Source organism: Alexandromys fortis, unplaced genomic scaffold, assembly GCF_014885135.2.
Source record: "Alexandromys fortis isolate MF-2015 unplaced genomic scaffold, M_Fortis_MF-2015_v1.1 scaffold_138, whole genome shotgun sequence".
Classification (NCBI taxonomy): domain Eukaryota; kingdom Metazoa; phylum Chordata; class Mammalia; order Rodentia; family Cricetidae; genus Alexandromys; species Alexandromys fortis.
This window is the reverse complement of record NW_026068034.1, coordinates 2,496,057-2,522,144: the sequence shown is the minus strand read 5'-3', so window position 1 is coordinate 2,522,144 and position 26,088 is coordinate 2,496,057. Positions and strand designations below refer to the sequence as shown.

Genomic DNA, 26,088 nt, shown 5'->3' with positions numbered 1-26,088 from the left:
TAGCTCAGGCAGGCTTTGAACTTGTGATTCCCCTTGCCCTGACCTACTGACTATCTGGAGTTACAAGCCTCCATTGTCACACACAGCAAGGGTTATTCCTTGGCAGAAAGGACTGTCTCTTCAATAATAGGTGACTGGTCCTACAGCCCGCCAGTGTGAAAGGGAGGTTGGCTAAACGAACGAGAGGTCCCTGAGGCCACACCTGGGGCCACCATCGGTCCTACCTAGTCTGGACCTCAGGGTTTCTCTGATGGAAGGCTAAAAGCTTTGAAGCCAGGAAGAAGCTCAGGCAAACCAAGACTAATTAGTCCCAGTTCACACTACACACCTAGACACCTTTCGATCCTGTTAGTCCCGAGTGCTCTATTCCATGCAGAAAAGGTAACCTTCCTGCTTCATATCCAGCTCCACACTGGTCTGTGTGTGATGGGTTAGAGCTGACACAGTCTTCTCATCGGCTCACAGTTTGAGGGTCCAGTCTGCCGTGGTGTGGAGGACCCAGCAGGAGTTTGAGGGTCCAGTCTGCCGTGGTGGGGAGGACCCGGCTCAGTTTGAGGGTTCAGTGTGCCGTGGTGGGGAGGACCCAGCAGGAGTTTGAGGTGTGTCAGGAAGCAGAGAGAGATGGATACTGGTGCTCAGATCACTTTCCCCTGTTTGTTAAGTCTGGGGGTGGGGCTAAAGAGGTGGCATGGTGGTTAAGAGTGCTTACTGCTCTTGGAGAGGACCTGAGTTTGGTTCCCGGCACCCACATCAAGTGATTCACACTGCCTGGAACTCCAGCTCCAGGGAATCCAATAGTCATAGGCGCCTCTGCTCGTGTGCATGGCCACACAGAGAAACACGCATGCACATAACGAAACATAACATAAACTTTTAAATTGTACAGTCTAAGGGGTGGGATGACACTGCCTATATTTAGGGGTAGTCTTTTCTCTTCAATTAACCCTCTCAGGATGCGGCCTCACAATCACACCCAGAGAGTGTCTCCTAGGCGGTTCTCCATCTTGTCCAATATCAACCATTACAGCAATCTACAGCCCACAGTCTGAGCCTTCTCGGGGAGAAAAAGAAAGAAAAAAACCTATTCTCAACGTTCATCTCCAAATGGCCAGAATGAATGAAATATTTTTTTTATTCTTACTTCAAAAGAAAAATCTACATCACATTGTGTTTTATGTCAGGGAGTTCCTCGGAGGCTGTTTTTCAAAAAAAAAAAAAAATCCCTGTTTCCCTAGGCTGGTGACATCTCAACACATCTAGAAGAGACATGGACTTCAGGTCCGGTCTGCTTGGAGAATCAGCGTCATGCTGCAGCGTCACGCTGCATGGCCACGGAGTCTGAGCTCTGCCTCCCCCACAGTCCCCGGCCCACCCAGCCGCTCCAGCTGGATGCCTGTGTCTAAAAATCAGACTTAATGGGGTTCTTGCTGAAGGCTGGAGTCTCGGGGATGAAAATGACAGGAATGCACAGTGTCAATTTGTTCCTTTGCAACAAGTTAGGACAGCACCAGTCAACAATCGTGTGGGTGGCTTCGCATCCTGCAAAATAAGCTCCGTGTTCCTCGGGCGCTCTGCGGGAACACCCTGGTGCAGACGTGCCAGCCGTGAAAACTTGTTAATACTGCCCTTTCAAGTTGTAAAAAAACAAAAATAAAAGGTGACTTGTGTCGCAGTTCGGTGGGTGGGGCCAGAGCGCATCCTTGGGTATCATTGCTCAGGCACCACTGACCTTTGAGCAGGGTCTCTCACCAAGCAGGCTGGGCTGACTGGCCAGCAAACCTCGTTGTCGCTTCTGTGTCTGTCTCACCAGCATTGGGATTGCAAGTGCACACCACCATGTGTCTTTTTTATATAAATTTTGAGGAAGTTCAAGCTCAGGTCCTCTTTACAAACTCAGCCACCTCCCTGGCCCCCACCCGGTGATTATTAGTAAACGTTTAAGGGGGCGTGTTTAGTCTCAGCCACTGCGCATGCGCATGCCCATGACTCTGTGGCCTGTTTTGGGTGTGTGGAGGGCTCGACAGATGTCTTAGTGTTTATTTCAGGGGTTAAGATCAAATGATAAATTTCTGCGATCAGTTTTTTTCTCCCATTATGGGTTCCAGGAAGGAAATCAGGTCATCAGCTTTGATCAGTAAGCAGTTTTACCAACAGAGACATACACTGGCCCCAAATCATGTCCTTGGAAGCATGACTGATTTGGCTGTGCCCCAGGGACTATGCACAAAGACAGTTAAGACTTCTGGGATCAAACCCTGGAACCAGTCCCCCAGCTGGGAGAACATCTCATAAATACTCTTTGGGGAGATGTCTCAGCAGCTAGCAGACGCGGTTCTTTTTTGAACTGCAGAAGGGGTCACTAAGGAGGAGTTGGGATGCTGCCTTAAACCAGAAACCATCGGGACCTGCTCCATCTCTTGTGGACAAAGGCTATGCTCCCAGAGCCTTGTCAGAGGTTAAGATTTCAGCATATGCGGAGCGCTGTTGGCGCACACCTATAGTCTCAGCACTCGGAATTATAGGCTGGCAAATCTCTGTGAGTTCGAGGCTGGCCTGGTCTACAAAAGTGAGTTCCAGGACAGCCAGGTCTGCAACACAGAGAAACTCTGTCTTGAAAAAAAGAGAATTTTAAAAAATTTCAGCATATGAATTTGAGGAGACATATAATCAGGATTCCAGGCCTGGGGAGATAGTTCAGTTGGTAAAGTGCTTGCCTTGCAAACACGGGGGCCTGAGTTGGATACCACAGAACTCAGAGATTTAAAAAAAAAAAAAAAAAAAAAGGCAAGGTGATGAACTCGTAATAATCCCAGCTCTGGGGAGATAGTTGGGTTTCAGATCCCTTGGACCAGGAGTTACATACGATTGTGAGCTGCCAGGCATGGGTGCTGAGAACCCAACTCTCAGTCTCCTCCCTGAGGCCTTCATGTCCATAGCTACACTCCTTAAACTCTGCACTGCTCCATGCCACGCACAGACTTTCTGTCTCCCTGTGTAGATCGGCTGACCTCATCTTTCAGCAATCGAGGGTCCTCTCTCTTTTTTTTTTTTTAAGACAAGGAAGTGGTACAAAAAGTGGTCCAGAAAATGAATAGATTTTTCTTTGGACAACGTGAGAAGGCAGGGGACAAAAATTCTGTCAACAGCCGGGCGGTGGTGGCGCACGCCTTTAATCCCAGCACTTGGGAGGCAGAGGCAGGCGGATTTCTGTGAGTTCGAGACCAGCCTGGTCTACAAGAGCTAGTTCCAGGACAGGCTCCAAAACCACAGAGAAACCTTGTCTCAAAAAAAAAAAAAATCTGTCAACAGCACATATTAGGCCTGTTTGTTTTCTCACCTCCAGCTCCCAGCAGACTTCAGGTTGATTAACTCCATCCTCTGGGTTAATTCTGTACCGCAGATCAGCCGCATTGCTCAGCTTGGGGAAACTACAGACAAGCAGCCTGTGTGGCTCATGGCATAGTGGTCTACGTATGCTGAGAAGCTGTGGCGGAGGCTTAGAGAGAGCAGGCTGTTTCTTTCCCACATATTTCAGACAACTGACAGCCCTCCTGGGTTCAGGACTCAAGACAGGCCAGAGCTACGGAAATACGAGAAGGGACTCACACATGAACTGGAATCTGCTTGGCCACGTTCCAAGTCACCCGTCTTGGTGAAATTCTATTTTGAAACTCTTTTTTTTTAAACGGTGCTATTTTTATATAAATTATCTGTCATTATTATTGAGTGTAGCAGACAATATTTGCCCTCCGTATCTTTCCTCATCCTTGGGAAAGTGTGGTTTCTCTGACAGGAGTGGCTTGGTTCTTCTCAGTCCATCCCAGCAGAAAGAAAATGGACCCTTCTGATTTCTATTCCCGTTCCAGTCCTGAACTGCTTAAACAGGCAATGGCCTCCCCTGCCCCTTAATTTTTCAATATGAAACAGGCTGTGCAGTAGCTGCCTCTCCCCTGCATCCCCAGGGGTAATGAGGTGAAGAGGAATCAACTTCCCACACTCCTGAAATGAAATCACTGCACATAAAGACTGTTGGGTTTTCATTTGGTTTTGGTCTGGCTTGAAATGATCTTTTCAGACAAGATCTTTTGTAGCTCAGGCTTGCCTGGACATTGTAATGTAGCAGAGGATGGCACTGAACCCCTCATTCTCCCGCCTCCACTGTTCAAGGGCTGGGATGGCACATGTGCTCCAGCGGCTGGCACTGATGGAGTGGGGATTTCTGCATTCCCCACACCCGGGAGGTCACTTCCATTATATCACAGCAGAGCAAAGATCTTCAGGAGGAAGACCCCTGGCCATGTGACAGCCTTTGCTATTCTGCAGTTTCTCTTGCAGAGAGAAAACTTTCCCCAGGCACAGCAATAAGGTTGAGGACGTTGCATCAGAGCCAGGATTCCGGGCACTCGGTTAGACCTAGGGACACACACTGTCATTAGTCACAGGTTAAATAAACAGAGCTGCTTCTATTGTTTTAAGTGTTTTCTCTTGCCCCTGGGAATACCAGGAGTGTTAAATAGCAGCCAGCACACACATTTATGGCTTAACTCATTTACGTGAGGAAATATTAATTGCTATCCATTGGCACTGGTTGAAGTAGTTTCCAAGCAATGCCCTACGCCAAATAGCCATGTTTGGGCTGAGAAGATAATCCAGTTGGCATGTGGTGTTCGGCGAATGCAAGCACATAAAATCTATTTACTTTATTGCTCAGCTGCACACAGGCAGGAGGAATGGAGTTTGATCCCCAGAACTCATGTAAAAAAGCCCAGTAATCCTGGTGGGTATTCAGTGCTGGAGAGGAAGAGATGGGCTCACTGGCAAGCCGGTCTAGACTAATCAGCAAGCCTTGTCTCAAAAAAACAGAGTGGATCAGGTTGGTGAGATAACTGGGTGGCACTTGTCACTAAGTTTAACAACCTGGGTTCAAAGCCTGGAACCCTCTTATTTAGCTTTTCTAGGATCATGAATTATAAACTCCCAAAGAAAAACATATAGTTATCCTTCTGGATATTGGAAGTAGACAAGATTGCCAGGTAAAAAATAGGAGCTTGGGGATGGGGGTGGGGTGGGGGTAAAGAGAGAAGGGAAGAGAGAAGTAAGAAGGGGAGGATGGGGAGAGCTTGGAAGAATGGGATGGTTGAGATGGAGGAAGGATGGATATGGGGGCATGGAAGTATATATCTTAATTAAGGGAGCCATTTGAGGGTTGGCAAGAGACTGGACTCTAGAGGTGTTCCCAGGTGTCCAGGGAGATGTCTCCAGTTAGTTCCTTGAGCAGCTGAGGAGAGGGCACCTGAAATGGCCCTATCCTATAGCCACACTGATGAATATCTTGCATATCACCATAGAACCTTCATCTGGCGATGGATGGAGATAGAGACCCACCTTGGAGCACTGGATTGAGCTCCCACTGTCCAAATGAGGAGCAGAAGGAGGGAGAACATGAGCAAGGAAGTCAGGACCGCGAGGGGTGCACCCACTCACTGAGACATTGGGCTGATCTAATGGGAGCTCACCAAAGCCAGCTGGACTGGGACTGATGGAGCATGTGATCAAACCAGACTCTCTGAACGTGGCTGACAATGAGGGCTGACTGAAAAGCCAAGGACAACGGCACTGGGTTTTGATTCTACTGCATGTACTGGCTTTGTGGGAGCCTAGTCTGTCTGGATGTTCACCTTCCTAGACATGGATGGAGGGGGGAGGACCTTGGACTTCCCATAGGGCAGGGAACCCTGACTACTCTTTAAACTGGAGAGGGAGGGGAAGGGGAAGTGGGGGGAGGGAAGGGAATGGGAGGAGGGGAGGAGGTGAAAAATTTTAATACTAATTTTTAAAAAAAGCATGGAAGCCACAAGACAGACAGAGAGAGTCACCTCCAGCAAGTTGTCCTCTGAGCTGTATGCGTTCTCAAAATCAATAAATGAACGCAATTTTTAATTAAAAATAAGGTAGGGATAGAGAGATGGCTCAGCAGTTAAGAGCAGTCTGCTTTTATAAAGGGTCTGAGTTTGGCTCCCATCACCCAACTGGTGGCTCACAGCTGTCTGTAATAACATCTACAGAGGATCCAGTGCCTTCCTTTGGCCTCCACAGGCTCCAGACACACAGATGTGCACATACATATATGCAGACAAACACTTAGATACATATAAAATAAAACATCTTTTAAAATAGCATAACAAGATAGACCATTCCTGAAGGATTTAGGACTGACATCTGGCTTCTACATGCAAATGTACGTGTACCAGTGTGTGTGCGCACACACACACATGCACACACAGATGGGGGGGAGGCAGGAAGAGGGAGAGAGAGAGAGAGAGAGAGAGAGAGAGAGAGAGAGAGAGAGAGAGAGAGCTCATTTTCAGTGCCTGGCAGGGTGCAAAACACAAGTTTCATTTCTGCTGTCTAGAACCCAGCTCTCCACAGTATGCTGCTCATGTTAAATCATAACCACTAAGGCACAAGCATATGCCATATCTGTCGCCTGGACACTCTTGCCTAGTAAGAACACGCTGCAGTGACTCAGCCAACCCAATCTTAGGCAGAGCATCCCCAGCAGTGTTAAGACCCTTCCAGAGCAACTGAGGGTGTGTGGGGTACAGAACAAAACATTGATGAGCGATCCTCTGATGTTCAAATCCATTGAGGAGCAAACATGTCTCTGATAAAACACAGCTTTGTTCTGTACGGGGCTGGGGTATTCTGAGATCTGCAAAGTTCACGCTACATAAGGCATAGGTTGGAAAACTTCTTTGTGCATGTGGGATGAGGGACAGTGTGGGTGGGCTAAGCCATGGATCCAAGCTCATGAAATCTATATTACTTTATTGTCCAGCTACTGAAATGCCAACTGCCTAAAGGAACCACTGATTGGACTGGGTGCCGACTGCAGGGTGGCGCCACCTAGTGGTAGTTGTCTGGCATAGATTCCCAAATCAGCCTGTGCCACCTCTCACCTGGACACCTGTTCCACACCTTCACTTCCACACTATATGGAGCTGTTGGGTGCATATTTTATCAGAAATTTGGACAGTAAAGTCAGGGTATGACAGCATAAGGCTGGTTGGTTTTTCTCCAAAAATGTAGAGTCATGCCCACATGAAATGTTAGGCTAGTTGTGTTCTTACTCAAGTCCTTCCAACTACTTCACTTGGGTTTCCCCTCCTATGCCCTTCCCACCATTACTTCCATCCCTGATGCTTTTATCCCCCACCTGTCCAATTCCATGTCCCTTTTGCCTCAAATTAGGCTTGTGTCTTATTTTACGTTATCCCAAACCACAGTGAGCTCCACAGTCAAACTGAAAACTTTCTCATCTGTCATCTCAGAAATATAAAGTTTGTAGAAGCTTTTCATGCTTTACATTTGGTGGCAATCAAGCACTGGGCAGGACTGTTAACCACCTGCCTGCCCAGGAGCAAGAGTGCATATGCACAAACGGGCATTCCCAGCCTCCCCGCCATGCACCTACGCCCACGCTGCCCCTAAGCAGACAGAAGGAGGAGTGGTATGGAGGGGGGAGCTTGGATCTCTCTTCTGGAGTCTCTGCTGCAATATTTCTCTTTCCAACATTTTAAACTCTGAAAGCAGACCAGGTGGCGCGTCAAGAGAGATGGAGGGCTTTGCCTCTCGTACCTCTTCCACCAACTGCATGTTATCTTCTCCTGACCCTTGACTCCCACTTAGCTACTGCGGCTGCCCTGCCTTTCATAGTTAAGACTATTGAGACTGGCGTCTCCAGCCACCATCTGTCTCCCTTTCCTCTCTTCCCATGACTCATCCCACCTGATCCAATCACTGACCTCCTAAATCAGTTTCCCAAAGCCAGACAGGAGGTTCACAACTTCATCCTTCTTCTTCACAAAGATAGACTCCATCTTCCCTGAAGCCTCTTACTCTGGGCTTGAACCCCTAGACGTGGCGTCTTCGCTTCTCATGGCCGTCTGTATCATGTCAACATTTTGTGGACCCCTAATCTAATACCAGCCCTCCTGCTCTAGATCCAGACACCTACTGACTTCCCTCAAGGTCAGTTCCCCCACAAGCCTGCTCCTACTCCCAGTACTAAGCTAGGAGTACATGTTTGTGGATATGCACCTTACTGTAATGATATTTCATTTGTATTTTAATAAGTAAAGCTTGCCTGAAGATCAGAGAATAAAACGGTTGTCATGATCAGCCTTACAGACCAGGCAGTGGTAACACACACCTTTAAGCCCAGTAGCCACACCAGTTTACTATAGCAGTTGTAGTAGACTCCTTTAATCCCAGCCCTCGAGAGGATTATAAAACAGGGGGAGACAGCTCTCAGATACACTCTCATTCTGAGATTCCTGGAGGCAGAATCGCCATTTCAGACTGAGGTAGAGGTAAGAGCCAGTGACAGGTTGTTTTTCTTTTCTGACCTGAAGGTCGAACCCCAGTATCTGTCTCTGGGTTTTTATTAGTCATGCTATACGTTAGCTCCTGTGTAGGCAGACAATGAACAATCCTGCCTAGGGCTTTGATTGAGTGAATATGTAAAACTTCACTCTCTACTGCTTCACGTTAGAAAGCCAGGTCAGTTATATTTTCACAAGCCAAGTCTCCAGATCTCCCTCCCAGCCACGTCACCTACAAAGTCCTTTCCTTCCTACCCATCCATCTAGCTTCTACATGAGTGGTCCTCAACCTGTGAGTTTTGACCCGTTTGGGTGGCATATCAGATATTACATTATGATTACATTATGATTCATAGAGTGGCAAAATTACAGTTATGAAGTAGCAATGAAATAATTTTATGGTTGTGGCTGGGGGCATCACCACATGAGGGACTGTACAAAAGGACCATGGCATTAGGAAGGTTGAGAACCACTGCCCTACATCCGGTCATTCCCACTTCTGCTAGACCACTGCAGAGCATCCGAAAGACTGGTTCTTCTAGCCTAGTCTGACTCCACCGAAGCTCTACCATGTCCTGATCCAGTTAATCCCCCGTAAGAAGCAGTTTTATGGTTTCCCATCAGAATTAATTAGGAATTCTCTAACCTGTCACAAAATGTGCCTCATGATCTGGCCTCTGTCTTCCTTTGTAGCTAAGACCCACAATGATGCTCCGCAGACAAAGGACCCAAGTCCCATTCAGTGTGGTGTATTGGTGAAGTACCTCCTTCATGCCTTGACCCTGCCTAAGTACCTTCACACTCACTGTTTTCCATATCCAAGGTCCCCTTGCTGTTCTGGGCCTGTGTGCCTGTCACTTCTGTCTATTTAAACCAGCAGCTCCTCTTCCGGGAAGCCCAGTGGGATGGAGGACTCTGCAATTATCTCACCCTCCATAGACTTAGAAAAAAAAAAAAAAAACACCATCTATCTAAGGCTGTTGCTAAACGCTTCTCTATTATAATTTACATTGTATCCATACTTACAAAGAACTTCTCATACTATGCAGTGTTTACATTGCCATGGATCCTCAGTGCACACTAAGAGAACTGTGTGCTTCCAACCTGAACTGGCACATGAATCTAAAGTGCACATTCCGAAAGGTGATATCTGCAGGGCTTCAGCCCTGACGAGCTCCCAGGGGTGGCTGGTGTAGCGGATGTAGTGAGCAGAGAGTGATGGAGGTGGTCAAAGGCAATGAGCAGCAAGTGATGGGGCTAGACAGGGTGTGCTGGATGATGCCCGCAGTGGGGTGGATACTGAAGGCAGCTAACAGGCTGCATGGAATTAGGATCACATGCATGACCGCCAGTCATTCTTTAGCAGCTGAAAACTCCCACCTACTGCCTTCCAAGCACAGAAAGTCAATGCATCAGCCCACAAAGCAGAGCTATCTCCGTAGAGTGAGGATGCAGAGCGCAGATCCACACCTGCTTGGCCTCCTTCACAGGCTCCCGGTCTGACTTCAGGGCACCTAGAGTCTCCCTAGGGGCTTATGAAGACACCTAGATGCTGTTTAATTAAACACATCAGCACTGATTTCAGATGTTGAGGATTATTCCAGAAGCTGACACTATTGATGCCTTGATCAGCAGAGTGGCTCATGCTGGTGAAATGTAAGGAAACCTGGGTTCGTGTGCATTAAGGTATTAAGGTATGGAGAGTGGGAATCTGTGGAATTTGAGGGCCACACGGTCTCCATTTGGCAAGCTCACCCTGTATAACATGTGTCAAGCCTCCTTGGCTGCTTCACAAAACCAGGAACATGGGTACACCCCCTTCTTAAAGTTGCCATGCGTGTGTCTGAAATACATTAGCAATCAAAGTGCTGCCCACTTGCGCCTACACAGCCCAGTGCACACCTCCACAATCAGACAAGCAGTTCCCTCTGCTGCTGCCTGTTGCCCCGAAGCCCTCTTCTTTCTCTGGTTCAATCTTTAGAGCATTGCCAACCCCAGATCTCTTTTCTCAAGGCAGATATTACTTCTGAGAGTTCATAAAGCATTGCCTGAAAGGAAAAAAGGAAATATCAAGATGAAAAGCCAGAACAGGTGTGGAGCTATACGAAACAGGATTACTCGGGTTAATTGACCAGCATTCTAAAAGAATGGTCTTGGAACACACATGCACATGCATGCGTGCATATACACACACATATACATATATACACACATTGACTAACTCTACTTAACCACAGGATATGGTTAAAATGTCTTCAAACACGTGTCACAGTGAAATTTATTTTTTTTATGTTTTATACTGATGGGATTTTATTTATTTTAATTACACTCATTGGGAAGTTTTGAGAACTAGATAATATTTGGAAAGGTTTTTTGTTGTTGGTTTTGTTTGTTTGTTTGTTTGCTTGCTTGCTTGCTTCTTTTTTACAGTTTCTGTGTAATAGGAGTCTATCTGAGCAAGATTCAGGAATGTGTTTAAACTTTGACCTCATCTAGGCATTAACTTTGCCTTTTCCAAATGAATGGAGCTATAAAAAATAAAACATCCTGAGTGAGGTAACTCAGACCCAGAAAGACAACAAGGTACTCACTCATAAGTGGATATTAGACATAAAGCAAAGGATAACCAGCCTACAGTCCACACCCCAGAGAAGCTAGGTAACAAGGAGAGCCCTAAGAGATACATACATGGATTCCCCCTGGAAAGGGAAAATAGACAAGACCTCCTGAGACAATTAAGAGCTTTGTGAGGGGATGGACAGGGAGGGAGAGGAGAGAAGGGGAGGAGGGATGAGACTATGATGGAATAGGATGATTGAGATGGGGGAAGGTCAGAGAGAGAAAGCAAGGAAAGAGATATCTTGAGTGAGGAAGTCATTGTGGGGCTAGCAAGAAACTTGGAACTATGGAAATTCCCAGGAATCCACAAGGATAATCCTAGCTAAGAACCTAAGCAATAATGGAGAATGTGCCTGAACTGGCCTTCCCCTAATCATATTGATGACTACCTTAATTGTCATCATAGAACTTTCATCCAGCAACTGATGGAAGCAGATGCAAAGAACCTCAGCTAAGCACTGGACCAAACTTCCAGAGAGGGAAGAGTGATATGAGCAAAGGGGTCAAGACCATGATGGGGATCCCCACCGAAACAGCTGACTCAAGATAGTGGGAGCTCACTAATTCCAAACTGACTGCAGGGGAACCCACATAGGACCAAACTAGTCCCTCTGAATGTGGGTGACAGTTGCATGGTTTGGGCAGTCTTTGGGACGATTGCCTGTTGGAGGGTGCAGGGACTGCTTGTTTGTCCTGGATGCTTAGCCCCAAAATAATCACACAGAAACTGTATTAATTAAATCACTGCTTGGCCCATTAGCTCTAGCTTCTTATTGGCTAACTCTTACATATTAATTTAATCCATTTCTATTAATCTGTGTATCACCATGTGGCTGTGGCTTACTGGCTAAAGTTTCCAGCATCTGTCTCTGGTGGCTCCATGGCTTCTCCCTTTCTTTTTCCACATACTCAGCTTAGTTTTCCCCACCTAGCTAAGTTCTGCCCTGCTATAGGTCCAAAACAGTTTCTTTATTCATTAATGGTAGTCTCAGCATACAGAGGGAAATCCCTCATCACCTCCCCTTTTCTGTTTAAACAAAAAGAAGGTTTTAACTTTAATATAGTAAAATTACATATAACAAAACAGTTATTAAGCAAGAATTACAGTTACAATATTTATATCTACTTCCTATCTATTCTTCAACTCCATCAAAGACTCCAGAAGGTTATAATATTAAGTAAACAGAAAGTGCATTATAAGCTACTTCCAGAACTCTAGAATTGACAGAGACATCTTACTGCCTGGACAGTCACCCAAAGTTCTTCTGTACCATTCGGGCATCCATCTTCAGCCTACAGGTCCATGGTATCCACAGACTTTTCCATGAAGCAGGAAATTTCAAAAACAGTTTCACCTATATTGGCAGTTTGTCAGACACTTTCTTCTGTGTCCTGCAGCATATCTGGCAGACTCTTTCATAAAGCAGAAACCCCAAAGGACCATTTCACCTTTAGGCAAGTTCAACAGTCATTTCTCTGTGGGTCCTACATGTCTAGTTAAGCAATCCAGGCAAGAACAGTTTCTTACCCAAATGGCTAGCATATTCCATAAGGAGCCTCTTCAATGCCCATCTTCCTCTTGAAGTAATTGGTGCTGCCAGGAGCAGACGTGTCTCATTGTCCCGAAAAGTACTAAGTTATTAAAATATTTTAAATGCCATATTCTGTAGTCTTTGAAAGGTTTGAAGAATACCTCCCTATTCGAAATATATCTCTGTACATCTAGAAAGTCTAACTAACATGACTACAAGCTTGACTATTATAGATCCATCTCTATTTACCTATATATCTTAATTATACATTACATTTTTAAATGAGCTGCACAATCACAATACCTTAATCAAGAGCAGAGATATATACACTTAGTATAACAAAATTGATTTCATATCAATAAGCTAAGATAGTTACCAATGCAAATCTCTATAGCATTTCCCCTTTAAATGTAAAGAATGTTTATAAACAATATTTGGGAATATGGATGCAGTTTTATCCATACTGCTTCCTGCTGATTGTTGAGCATAGTAATTTTTGGGAGTGTTCATGACAACCTTTGGGTGGTCTTGTTCCATCAAGCTATACCAGTCTGGAAGCAATCCACAGGTTCTCATCCTCTGTGGAAACAAGAAAAGTACCTTTTTTCCAAAGCAACATATCCTTAGACCAATTTTGGAAGTCATGATACCTTTAGAACATATATGCTGGTTTAGCTTAGCAGTCCATACAATGAAATGTCTCTTTGTACTTAGCTCCTTCACAGTCAAAAATTTTAAAGAAAAGACAATAGTATACATAATCCAGACTCTCTGTGTATATTCCATCTTTATGTGGCTTATTTTTTTTACTTCTTTTAATCTATGACTATCTGTACTCTGTCTCTTTAAAGACTTTACCTTTTTTCTTAAACCATTAGCTTTCTTTTATGACTTTCTATACTCTTTTTCTTCTCTCTCCCAAGCCTACATACATTTATCCAACACTGTGACTTGTTTACAGTTCTTTTCCATCTGGATTCGTCTTTATTGCATATCTGTAATTCTTTACTGTCCAGGAGTGCTTTATAAAATGCTAAGCTCTTCTTAAAACTTAAGCTACACCATTACTAGGGTATATACAGTACTTCCTGCTTGCCTCGCCCAATCCAGCATGGTAGAGCCACTTGTGCCTCTGAGCTCACACCACCCCACTTTCAAGCACAGAGCTGGTCCATGTTGCCATCAAGCAAGCCACAATACGCTGCTCATAAACCCCATCCAAATGCTCTGTCTTCAAAAAAAAGCCAGAGGTCATGCTGGCAGCATGGCCCAGAAAGCTGGCATTTTAAAATGGCATGGCTTTTTTTTTTTTTTTTGCTACAGCTGATTCAGGAAAGCCTCTCTTAAAGGAGCTGTGGCATGCCACCAGTAAACAGCAAGAAGATGTGTTAAACTTTGTAGTTCTGCATCTAGAATTAAGCTCTTGCAGGTTTTAAGTGGATTTTAGTTTGCCACGTTGGTGCCAATTTGTTGGAGAGGACAGGAGCCACTTGTTCATCCTGGCTGCTTAGTCCCAAAATAACCACACAGAAACTGTATTAATTAAATCACTGCTTGGCCCATTAGCTCTAGCTTCTTATTGGCTAACTCTTACATATTAATTTAACCCATTTCTATTAATCTGTGTATCACCACGTGGCTGTGGCTTACTGGCTAAAGTTCCCAGCTTCTGTCTCCAGTGGCTCCATGGCTTCTCTCTGATTCCACCCTTCTTCCTCACAGAATTCAGCTTAGTTTTCTCTGCCTAGATAAGTTCTGAAAACCATATTATTTGCAAAACTGTTTGGCCAATAGTTTAAGCATATTTCTGGCTAAACTCACATCCTAAACTAACCCATCTCTATTATTCTGTATATTGCCACGTGGCTGTGGCTTACTGGCTAAAGTTCCCAGCATCTGTCTCCAGAGGCTCCATGGCTTCTCTCTGACTCTGTCATTCTTCCTCCCAACATTCAGCTTAGTTTTCCCCACCTAGCTGAGTTCTGCCCTGCTATAGATCCAAAGCAGATTCTTTATTCATTAATGGTAATCTCAACATACACAGGGCAATCCTACATCAATTGCCAGTACCAGGATTTATCCCTAGTGCTTGAACTGGTTTTGTGGAGCCCATTCTCTTTGGAGGGATACCTTGCCCAGCCTAAATATAGGGGGATATAGGAGGAGGACCTTGGTCTTGTCTCAAAGTGATGTGCCAGACTTTATTGACTCCCCATGGGAAGCCTTACCCTCTCTGAGGGGTGGACAGGAATGAGGTGGGGGGAAGGTATGGGTATAGTGGTATATTGCTTGTAATTTGATGAGTAACTCTTGCCTGAAGACCAAAGGCAAAGCTAACACCACTCGAGGTCAGGCAATTATGACACACACCTTTAATCCCAAGATTTGGGAGACAGAGTCAGATGGATCTCTGTGAATTCAAGGCCACCCTGGGCAACATAAAATCAATGCAGAAATAAATTCAGGTGTTGGTGGCCTATGCCTTTAATTCCAGTACTGAGGAGTCATATGCCCTTAATCCCAGCACTAGAGGGAATATAAAATGAGAGGAGAGAGAGGCTGTTTGCTTAGTCTGTGGTCTCCCAGCCTTGGTAGAGGTAAGACTTCTCTAGTGGCTTTAGCTTTGCTCTGGTCTTCAGGCAAGATTTATTTATCGAAATACAAATAATATACCACTGCATTCGGGGAGGAGAGGAGGGAGTAAGAACTAGCATTGGTATGTAAACTGAGAAAAGATTGTTTTAAAAAACAAATAAAATAATAAAAAAAAAAAACTTTCTCTTTTCTAGGAAGGATCTGTTGAGGAGTACACAGAGAAACAAACCAGAAGGCTATAGTCTTATAAATCTGGAGAACTAGAATCAGGAAGGCCAGGCTAAAATACTTTATATAGTTATTTTATTTAGAAATATATTTTTTTAAGACCTACAATCTTAAAGTGTACAGTCCAGGTCTGGAGAGTTGGCTCAGTAGTTAAGAACACAAGTCTTAACTTGCAGAGGACCTGAGTTTAGGTCCCTGCACCTACCCTGGCCAAGGAACCCAGCACCCTCATCTGGCCTCCATGAGCACTGCACTCATGTGCACAGGCATACACATAGGCACACATGCAAACACATAATTTAAAATAATCACTTTTGAGTTTTAAAGAGTATGGTTCAGTGTCATTAGAGCATTCGCAATGCAATAACACCCTCATCAGTCCATTTCTAGAATATTTTCATCATCCCAAACAGAGCCGCTGTGCACACTGAGTATGAATTCCTACTCTGTCCCCGACGTACTTACTCTCTACCTAATCTACTCCCTGTCTCTATGGCGCATATGTGTTATATGAAGCAGAATTCTTCAGAATTTACTCTTCTATGTCTGCTCACTTATTCTCCTAGCATAGTGTTTGCAGAGTTTACCTGTAGACCTCATCTTCTCTCAGGCTGAATACCACAATTTGTTTATCCATTCATCTATTGACTTGTATTTGTGCTGTTCCCATATCTTAGCTGTTATGAATAATAGTGCATAAATATCTGTTGGTGTTCCGGCTTTCTGTTTCTTTGAGTGTGTGCCTAGAAATGAAACTAATTGACAATCTATCTATTATTCTTCATTATCCCTGTTAGGCAATAGAAAAAATAATGTTCAACCTGACTATAACACTGTGAGTTTATGTGTGTGTTTGTGTGTTTTTGTGTACATGTCATGGGCATATGTTCTCATGCACACATATTTGAACACTCATGTGGATACTGGAGGCCAACATCAGGTATCTTTCTCAGTCACCCTATACCTTGTTTTTTGAGACAGGGTCTCTTGCTGAAGCTGGAGCTCACCATTCTAGCTAGACTTTCTGTGTAGTGTGCTCCAAGGGTCTGCCTATCTCCATATCCAAGATTTGGATTACAGATGGGTACTGCCACACCTGGATTTTTTTCATGTGTCCTGTAGATATGAACTCAAGTCCTCACGGTTGGGAGGCAAGCATCTTACTGACCGAGCCATCTCCCCAGCCCCTGTCATATCTTTTCACCAAAAGTGAGTTCATATTGATTGTTATTTCCAAAGAAATAACAACATTCCTTTTTTTGTCCCTTGGAAAAAGAAGGATCAGCCTGGTGTAGTGGTGTATGCATCTAAGAGAACCCAAGGGAGGAAGACAGCACAATTTCAAAGGCCAGGCTACATAGTGATACCCTGTATCAGAGAAAAAAGAGAGGGGAAGGAGGGTGAGAGAAAAAGGCTGTGACTATTATCTCTATGAATTAGCTACTTCTGTAAGCCCAGGCTCCTCTGATCAACAAGACCCCAGATACCAAAGGATAAGTTATATAAGGGAAAATGAATTTAACACATGCTCTAATGAAGTCATTCAATTACAAATACCCATGGAGTCCCAACAGGGACTCATCAGTCTTGTGGATTCAAAGCCTAAAATAGAAGTTCCCCATCCCTACCATCTATTACAATAAATTAGGGAATTTTCTATATTATACTCTCCCACTCTCACACCCAGGCTAATTGAGTGAACACCTTCAGTCACTGGACATTAAAAGCTCTCACAGCCACTCTCCTATGCACTTGAGGCTGAGAACCACTGGTCCAGGGCAATGTTTTTCAATTTCTGAACCAGGAACAGCAGTATCTCCTGGGAATTTGATATAAGTTCAAGGGATTTGGCACAGGGGAGACAACTCAGTGGGTAAAATTCTATGAAATCATGGGGGCCTGAATTTAGATTCCCAGGAACTGTGCAAAGAGCCCAGTGAGGTGGGTCAAGGTGGGTCACACCTGTGATCTCAGAAATGAGAGGCAGACACAAGACAATCCCTGGAGCTTGCTAGCCCACCCCCCGGTCTAGCCAATCAGTGATCTCCGTGTTGAGTGAGAGACCCTACCTCCAAAAATAAGGTAGAGAGTCATAGAATAAGATAATCAATGTCAACCCGTGACCTGCACGTGCAGATGCCTGGGCGTTACACACCCTTACCACATAATAACCTACATATACACATGCACACACATATACACCACAAACACAAATATGTAAAATAAATAAATAAGTGTTGTTTTTTTTTTTAATGACCAGCCCTTTGCAATTGCTCAAGTTCTCTAGGGGATTCTGAAACCAGCTGTGAGTAACACATGGATCCAAAGAAAGAGGCATCTATTGGACAACAGTATCTTTCCACGCATCCTTCACTAGTCAGGTCCAGAGAGCACCCCAAGGCAGTAACCTGTCAAGGCAGTAACCAGAGTGTTTGTTCATTCGTATGATTATTAATCAGTCCACAGGAAGCAGAGCTTTTCTTTTAAGAAGGGACCATGGGGGAGTCTTGGAATATTCTCTGGTTCTGTCCATCCCTGTCGTCTCTAAACACTTTGTTTGTAAGCACAGTCACCACAGAAACCTGAAGGAAGGACTAAAAGCAAACCGGGCACACAGCACACTGCCACTGCTGTGGTGGCTGTAGGAGGACCTTGAGAGCCCCAGGAGCCAGGATCAGCGTGCCTGCACACAATGGATGTACTACCACTCAGCCTCGCCAATTCTGCAGCTCAGGGCTCAGGACTACTCAAGTATTTTCAAATTGTTGATTTCCATATTCCGGGAAGGCTGGCAACATGGCAGAGCTGCTGAGATTGACAAGTACATGCCTGAGAGCACGTGGAGTGCTGGCGAGGAGAGACGGAGTGCCAACATGGGTTCCCTGTTGAAAAGTGAGAGCTTAGCACTGGCTGTCAGAGAGTGGAAAAAAACAAGTCTGCAGGGGCTCTTCCCCAGCTGTAGGAAGTTGGCTCTGTGCTGAGAGGGTACACACCTCTAACTGTAGTCCCAGAGCTCCAGAGGCTGAGGCAGGAAGATCGGGGGCCTCCAGGTCATCCTCCAACCTCTACTACTGTTACCATTTGAATGTGAAATGCCCCACACAGGCTCATGTTTGTACAGTTGGTTACCAGTAGGTGGTGCTATTTTTGGAAGGTCATGGAACTTTAGGAAATGGAGCCTTGCTGGGTGTTCAGCTATCCAGGTCTGGGTTTGGAGCCTGCTATTTCTAAGACTGACTCCTCTGTCTACCTCACAGGTACCACATCTGTGTGACTGTGCTGATCTACTTCCTACCTCTGCTGGTGATTGGCTATGCATACACTGTGGTAGGGATCACACTGTGGGCCAGCGAGATCCCTGGGGACTCCTCCAACCGTTACCACGAGCAAGTGTCTGCCAAGCGCAAGGTGAGCAAAGGCCAAGTAGGCATAGACCACCATGGCACTGACAGTAACAGGGGAGAGGTTAGGGAGAGGCCATAAGGCATCTCTGGACCTCAGGAACAGGAGAGGAAAGCAGGGTCTTTCTTCACACCCACCAGTACATATACACACTCATGTCATACACATGTGCAAAGTCTCATATATACACATAATCATACACATACAAAACTACTCTTCCACACATATGCATTCACATAATATACACTCATACATAATATACACATATACATCCACATATAGACATTCATATACACACAAACATAAACAGTCATACACATATATGTATACATACAAAAATGCACTCATGTATATACACATATATATGCACTTACCCACAAATATAGGCATTCATAAACATATACACAAATACTAGTATGCATGTGCACACACACTCATACACATACACACACATATATAAACATACACATATAGATGCTCATATACATATACTCACAAATTTTATACACATATACACTCTCATATGTCCATACAAATACACTCAATCACATAAATTCACACAGGTATGTCACATGTGTATACACTTATATAGAGACACAGATTCAAAGGCACACACTCATATATATATATATATACATACATACTTATACACAAATATGTGTGTACTCATATATATATACTCATGTACATTCACATAATCCTTCATGTGTAGACATTCACATACACATTATCATACATATACACATATGCACATATTCATATACATATATACAAACACATATGCTAATATACAAATATGCAAACATACACAAACTCATACACATGTATACCATTCATACACACACATACACATATATATGCCTACACATATGCATACACAACTCATACACACTCAACATACATATACATACATAGAACTCAGACAAATGCACACAACTTGCACACATACACACACACACATGCATACACAATGTTGAAATAGGAGCGGCGGGGCTGCGTCCCCAACACCCCGGCCGCTTGGCTAGCTTATGCCCGAAATAACAACACACAAACTGTATTCATTTAAGAACTGCTTGGCCCATGAACTCTAGCTTTTTATTGGCTAGCTCTTACATATTGTTCTAACCCATCAACACAAAGCACTTTTGTCTGGAAATTTATAAACAAGAGAAATTGGTCTTCACAGCTCTGGAGGCCAGGAGGCCAGGACCAAGGCAGAGCCCCTGTCTATGAGGCACTACCTGCTCATGGCAGTCACCTTCGCACCGGGTGCTCTCGCAGTGGAAAGGCAAGAGAGTCCTAGGCCCCTCTAAAAAGGGCTTTAATCTTCTCTATAAATCTTTGCTATCAGTGTCTAATGGCTTCCCAAAGGCCTATGTCCTAATACTGTCACATGTCACATGTCACTGGCAGTGGCGATTCACCATGTGATGGGGCCTGACGTAACAGGCTTCCAAGTCTCACAGAGCTTCCTCAAGCACCCTTTAAACACTGGATTTGTCCTTACAGGGGCTCTCCAAAGCTCTCCCTTCTCCCCTCTGCTTCAGTCTCCGGACCAAGCACCTTCCCCGACTCCCTTCCTCCACTGGCCCAGCCCTCTGCTGCCTTCCCTGGGCCTTCTCTCCTGAGTCCCCATTCACTTCTGCTCAGTGTCTCTCCCTTGGCTTCTCTATACATTTCCCAGCAGGGTCACATAACAGCACATCATATCCTCTGAAGGGGTCCTGATCCACTCTCAGGTTATAATTCTGTACATCTGGGATGGGTCTAGGAACCCGTAATTCCTGACAAGTTCCTGGTAGTAGCGACAATGGCAATCCTGGACCACATGCTAACAACTGTAACCAGCATCCTTAAGCCTCACTGCTAAAGGTCTCCCAGCCTCCTTAAAAGATGATAGTATAAACACCTCCCTTCCTACCAGCACTACACAGTGACGGGGAGGGGATAGAAGCCACCCCACAGGAAGATGTGCTGATGGGCCTGCCTGCTTTACCCTCTTCCCAGGTGGTGAAAATGATGATCGTGGTCGTGTGTACCTTCGCCATCTGCTGGCTGCCCTTCCACATCTTCTTCCTCCTGCCCTACATCAACCCAGATCTCTATGTCAAGAAGTTCATCCAGCAGGTCTACCTGGCCATCATGTGGCTGGCCATGAGCTCCACCATGTACAACCCCATCATCTACTGCTGCCTCAACGACAGGTGAGGATGCCATGCTCACACACCCCAACCACAGGCTACCATCAAGGGGGAGGGGGAGGGGGTTGCAGCAAGCTCTCTGCACACTCAGAGCCACCCACGCTCATCGGGGTCAGGACAGGCTTGAGTCTTCTCCTAACAGAGGTGAACTCAGACAATTCAGAGAAGGGAGCCCCCCAGAGGCTGTCAGCAATAAAGCATTCCTGTGGCAGGTCAAGAGCACACAGGAGGGGCCTGGGATACCAGGCTGTAGTGTGATTGTCACCCAAAGGAAGCATCCAACATTTATTTGGGGAAGGCTGTTGAGATGAAGGGGAAATGGAAAAACCCTGTTACCCTACCCTCCGATCCCCTCATGCTCTCTCTATAGGTATGTAGGTAGGTAGGTAGATAGATAGATAGATAGATAGATAGATAGATAGATAGATAGAGATATGGGATGGGCCCCATAACTGAAACCCTTAAGCACTAGAAGTATGTGAAGAATGACATCCTCTTGAACTTGCCTCTGTGGTCTTCTATGATCTCACAGTGTAATAGGAAGGCCACTTGTTTGTCCCGGCTGCCCAGAACCAAAATAATCACACAGAAACCATGTTAATTAAAACGCTGACTTGGCCCATTAGCTCTAGCTTCTTATTGGCTAACTCTTATATTAATTTATCCCATTTCTAGTAATCTGTATATCGCCCCGTGGCAGTGGCTTACCAGCAAAGATTCAGCATGTCTGACTTTGGTGGTTCTGTGGTGTCTCTCTCTCACTCTGCCCTTCTTTCTCCCAGCATTCAGTTCCAGCTACCCGCCTACCTAAGTTCTGCCCTATCAACTAGTCCAAGGCAGTTTTTTTATTCATTAATGGTAATCACAGCACACAGAGGCGACTCCCACATCATCACAGTTTCATTTTCTAAGAGTTTGACAACCTATCTCCAAGTTTTTAGGTTAAATCTGTCAACATATATTTAAGTAAAGATGATTCTCCATTTTCGTTAACAAATATAGAAACTGCAGCACCCTGATAAAACATCCCTGGTAGCCAAGGGTTGAGTCTAGATACATACGTTTACTGTTGCTGAAATAAGACACCATAGCCAAAGCAACTTAGAGGAAAAAGGGTTTATATAGGTCTACGGTCCAGAGGAGTAAGAGTCCATCATGGCAGGGAACTGTGGCAATGGGTAGTGGACACAGTGGCGGAACAGCTAAGAGCTCCCATCTCCAACTGCAAGCAAGAAGCACAGAGAATGAACCAGAAATGGCAGAGGCTTCTGAAAGCTCAAAACCAGTAGCATACTTCCTCCAACAAGACCCCAGCTTCTAAGTCTGCCCAAACAGTGCTTCTAACTGGTCACAGAATATTCAAATGCCCCAACCTCTACTCCTCATTCATACCATAGCCTCTGGCAAACAGCTTAGTAGATCCCCACAAATACCCGCACGAGGAGTAGCTGTTGTAGATGGTCAATCAACCCAACGTCTTCTCTTCACACATCTGAGGAAATAACCTAATTTTGGATGCCCCAAAGAAAGGTTTGGTTTCTTTGGGGACAGTTTAACAACTGTCCTTGAGAGGGGCTTGTCCTCAACATCTCCAGATGTGAACTAATTTGAACATGTAATGACACAGAATCAGGCCTGTGTAGGTCCCGTGTTGAGGAGCTGACACCATGGGAAAGAAAGACCTCTTAAAAGCAAGCAGTCTCACGGCTCACTTCCCCATCTTTTCTCTCCAGGTTCCGTGTGGGCTTCAAGCATGCCTTTCGCTGCTGCCCCTTCATCAGCGCTGGTGATTATGAGGGGCTGGAAATGAAATCCACCCGATACCTCCAGACCCAGGGCAGCGTGTACAAGGTCAGTCGCCTGGAGACCACCATCTCTACTGTGGTGGGAGCCCATGAAGAGGAGCCAGAGGAAGGCCCCAAGGTCACACCCTCATCCCTGGATCTCACCTCCAATGGCTCGTCTCGCAGCAACTCGAAAACCATGACAGAAAGTTCCAGCTTCTACTCTAACATGCTGGCCTAGGCAGCAGGCATGTGTCATGGACACAGCCACCAGCCCATCCTGTGTCTTGATTCATTTATTCATGGACGTCTTTGCTCTGGAATCTATTGGAAATACCCTAACACTGGAGCTTTTGGAAAGGGTCATGATGGTCTGAGGAAAACATTCCATGTTGTATTCAATCTGGATTCCTTCCTGCCCTTGTCAACCACCCTCCATGAGTGTGACCCAAGGCAGATCAGTGAACGTCTATAAAAGGAGAAGGCTGGACTTGATCCCTTGCTGTCATCCCATGATTCCAGAAATGACATCATCTGCATGCAGGTGCTCATCTAGGGAGGTATTCTGCAGTAATGACTCCAACAGACCTATTTGCCTGGAGCTTCTGCCTTTCTTCTGTGAAGTCATTCTCAGCCATGTGTAGACTAGCTCCCACCACTCCAGCCTCCCGCTAGACAGTGTGAATAAGAGAGGGTGCCACATAAACCCTAATGAATGCTGTATCTTCCAGCTAAGCACACATGAATAGAAGACACATATATACCTTTTTGTGACATCTCAATAGTCAATTCATTTAAACATCATGGGATTGACAACTTCGGGTTCTTCTGCATTGTGTCCCCAATGCAACCAGTTCTGGCTGACTATGTCTACAGAGGCAAGCTGATGTGTATTCTAACCAACATCCAGGATACCCCATGCCAGATTTGACCTATCTGGGCCTCTTTCCTTTTTTATAAAGGAATAGGGCTGAACCTAATACTCTAAGTATCCCTTTGAGTCTCAGTGTTTCCTGATACAATGATGTATACATTTTGTTTTGCCTCTTTCTTATCTATCTCTCTCTCTCTTTCTCACACACATACACATATACACACATAAACACATGCAGATAAAAATTTAAAAAAATGGCAATCTCAGAAATACTAGGAGTGGCAATTCCTAGAGATGAGTGTGTGTAGATATTCTCCATTGATTCAAAAACTCTGATCCAAAAATTCCTTCTCCGGGAAGGTTCTGGTCTTTGATAGAGCAGGGGACTTCATAGGAAACCTTGGATCTCTCCAGCAGGCTGCAGTAAACTGCAGTCCACCTCTGAGAACAGTGTCCGGAAGGTGTGTGAGCTTCCTGCGCTGGCTGCCCCTATATTTGTGCAGGGATCATAACTCAGATTCTTCACTTTTGCTTCCTACAGTGTGGAGTGAGGAGGCTTCCCTCTGCAGCTCCACTCCTGGAAAGAGGAGCCTTGCATCTTACCTTCGGACTCTGAACTTTGCCCTCTTGCTCCTCTTGCTGCTCTCTGTCTATAAGAGGCTGAATGATCCACCAGCCCCAGGACACTTAGTCTGCCAAGAGCAGAGACCTGAAAGCTCCACGTCCTGATACAGGTTCAGGATCTCCTGCAGGTGAGCACACCATCTCTGTCTCTCAGATGTGGCCTTGTGCAGATGTGGCTGGAAGCCAAAGCTTCCTGTAACATCCATGAATGTCCTCATGGTTCAGATAATTGGATGCACACAAGCTCCATCCATCATGTCGGAGAGAACAATGCCATCCACAACCAGGTTTTGTAGCTTTTTGCCAGCCTTGTTGTATCTAACCGTATGCGGGAACCAGCATGCCTGGGGGAGGCAATGATGATATAGAAATGGTATAAGCCAGGAAAAAAAAAAGAAATGAGAAGCATATTCTGTAGAGCATCATGGGAAAAAGTTAATAAACTAAGTAAATCCTGCTCAGTGACATTCCGTGAATGGAAAATCAAACGGAGGGGCAACAAAAGTCAATGCCCAAATTGGTAACTATACTTCCAATAAAGAGTCTTTCTATATATGGATGCAAAATAATTTGGTTATGAAAAATACCCAAGAAGAAAACAGCAGGCACGAAAGACATCCCATCTGCAGACAAGAAGGTGAGGCTGATGCTGGCAAGGATCTACACAGCCCCTGCTCTGCACTTTGCCCTGAGCTGAGGAAACACAGCTCCTTCCACCCCCAGGAGCTTCCGGTGCCTGCCATTCCTTATGCACCAGTCCTGGTGAAGCCAGGCCGCTCACCAGCCCTGGAGGCACCGAGAAGCAGAATCTTCCTGGGGTTTTAAAGACTGACTTTCAACAAGGGGACTCAAGCCAAGGGGTAGAGCTTTCAGAGAGCCTCTGCAGTGGCAGTTCTCTGCGGCAGCTCTGAAGGCGGTCAACAGTCAGCCCAGCGGACCTGAGGGACTGAGATGAGCGATTTCATCCCATATGTAGTAAGAGGGAAGACAAGACGAGCCTGGGTTTTATGGCTATGGCAAAGCATCCCTTACAGAGGACCAGCGAGCTTCCCACTGCCCCTGCCCCAAAGTCCGTTAAATTTGTAAAAATGTTGTCAATGCCTGTGTGTGAGAACACTGTGCTTTGTGCTCTGTGCATGGGTCTCTTATCGAGATGTGTCATCTTGTGTTTATCTCCTAAGTGAGTTTCCGTGATGTACCCTCCAGTAGTGTTAGATGGGGAGACACCCTGGGGCTATTCTTCCTGTGTTACCAGTGCCATTGGCATGCTCCTGCTGGGCCAGTCCCCTCCTGCCACTCTTCTTGCTTGGAGAGGAGCTCTGAATCGTACCTCATACTCAATGGAACTGAGGGGCAGGAACCTTTATGGGAGGAACATCCGTAACCCCTCAGCAGAATGCTAATACAACAGGCTGGATGGAATCCTAGGAGAGGAGAGGACTCTGGCCTGGGGGAACTGTCCATGGAGAGGGCTCACTCCTGATGCGTCTGTGCTTGGGGCCTGGGATGCTGGAAAGAAGCTTTTACGGAAATAAAATGTGCTTTCAGCCATCTCGTGTCTATGTCTCTTCTCTGGGGAACAGGAAGGAACACTACTGGGGGCTGAGTGGGATGGCGTTGGGAACGCTCACAAACTGCGCACCCAGGAGGATGAAACCCAACACCATTGGGCATAGACATGGATTGGCAAGATCTGGAATGTGTTTCCAGACTGGGAACAGGAACTTGGGGTGGGATTATGTGACAACACCAACAATGTAATGTCACCTATGAAAAGAGAGGCGTGGTCCATGGGTCAGATGTAACAGAGATGCCCTGGAGGCAAGGTCAAGGCAGATCATGTGG

The 26,088-nt window shown here is 45.5% G+C and overlaps 1 protein-coding gene across 1 annotated transcript in view; it reads left to right on the top strand.

Annotated features, from left to right (window-relative positions):
• Positions 1-25,751, top strand: part of Tacr1 (tachykinin receptor 1) — a 172,896-nt gene extending 147,145 nt beyond the window's left edge. The window contains exons 3-5 of the mRNA XM_050164978.1: positions 18,616-18,766; positions 20,768-20,964; positions 22,695-25,751. Of these exons, the coding sequence (XP_050020935.1) occupies positions 18,616-18,766; positions 20,768-20,964; positions 22,695-22,986 (640 nt within the window). The 3' untranslated portion in view covers positions 22,987-25,751. The remainder of the gene's footprint in view (positions 1-18,615; positions 18,767-20,767; positions 20,965-22,694) is intronic.
• The last annotated feature ends 337 nt before the right edge of the window (positions 25,752-26,088 follow it).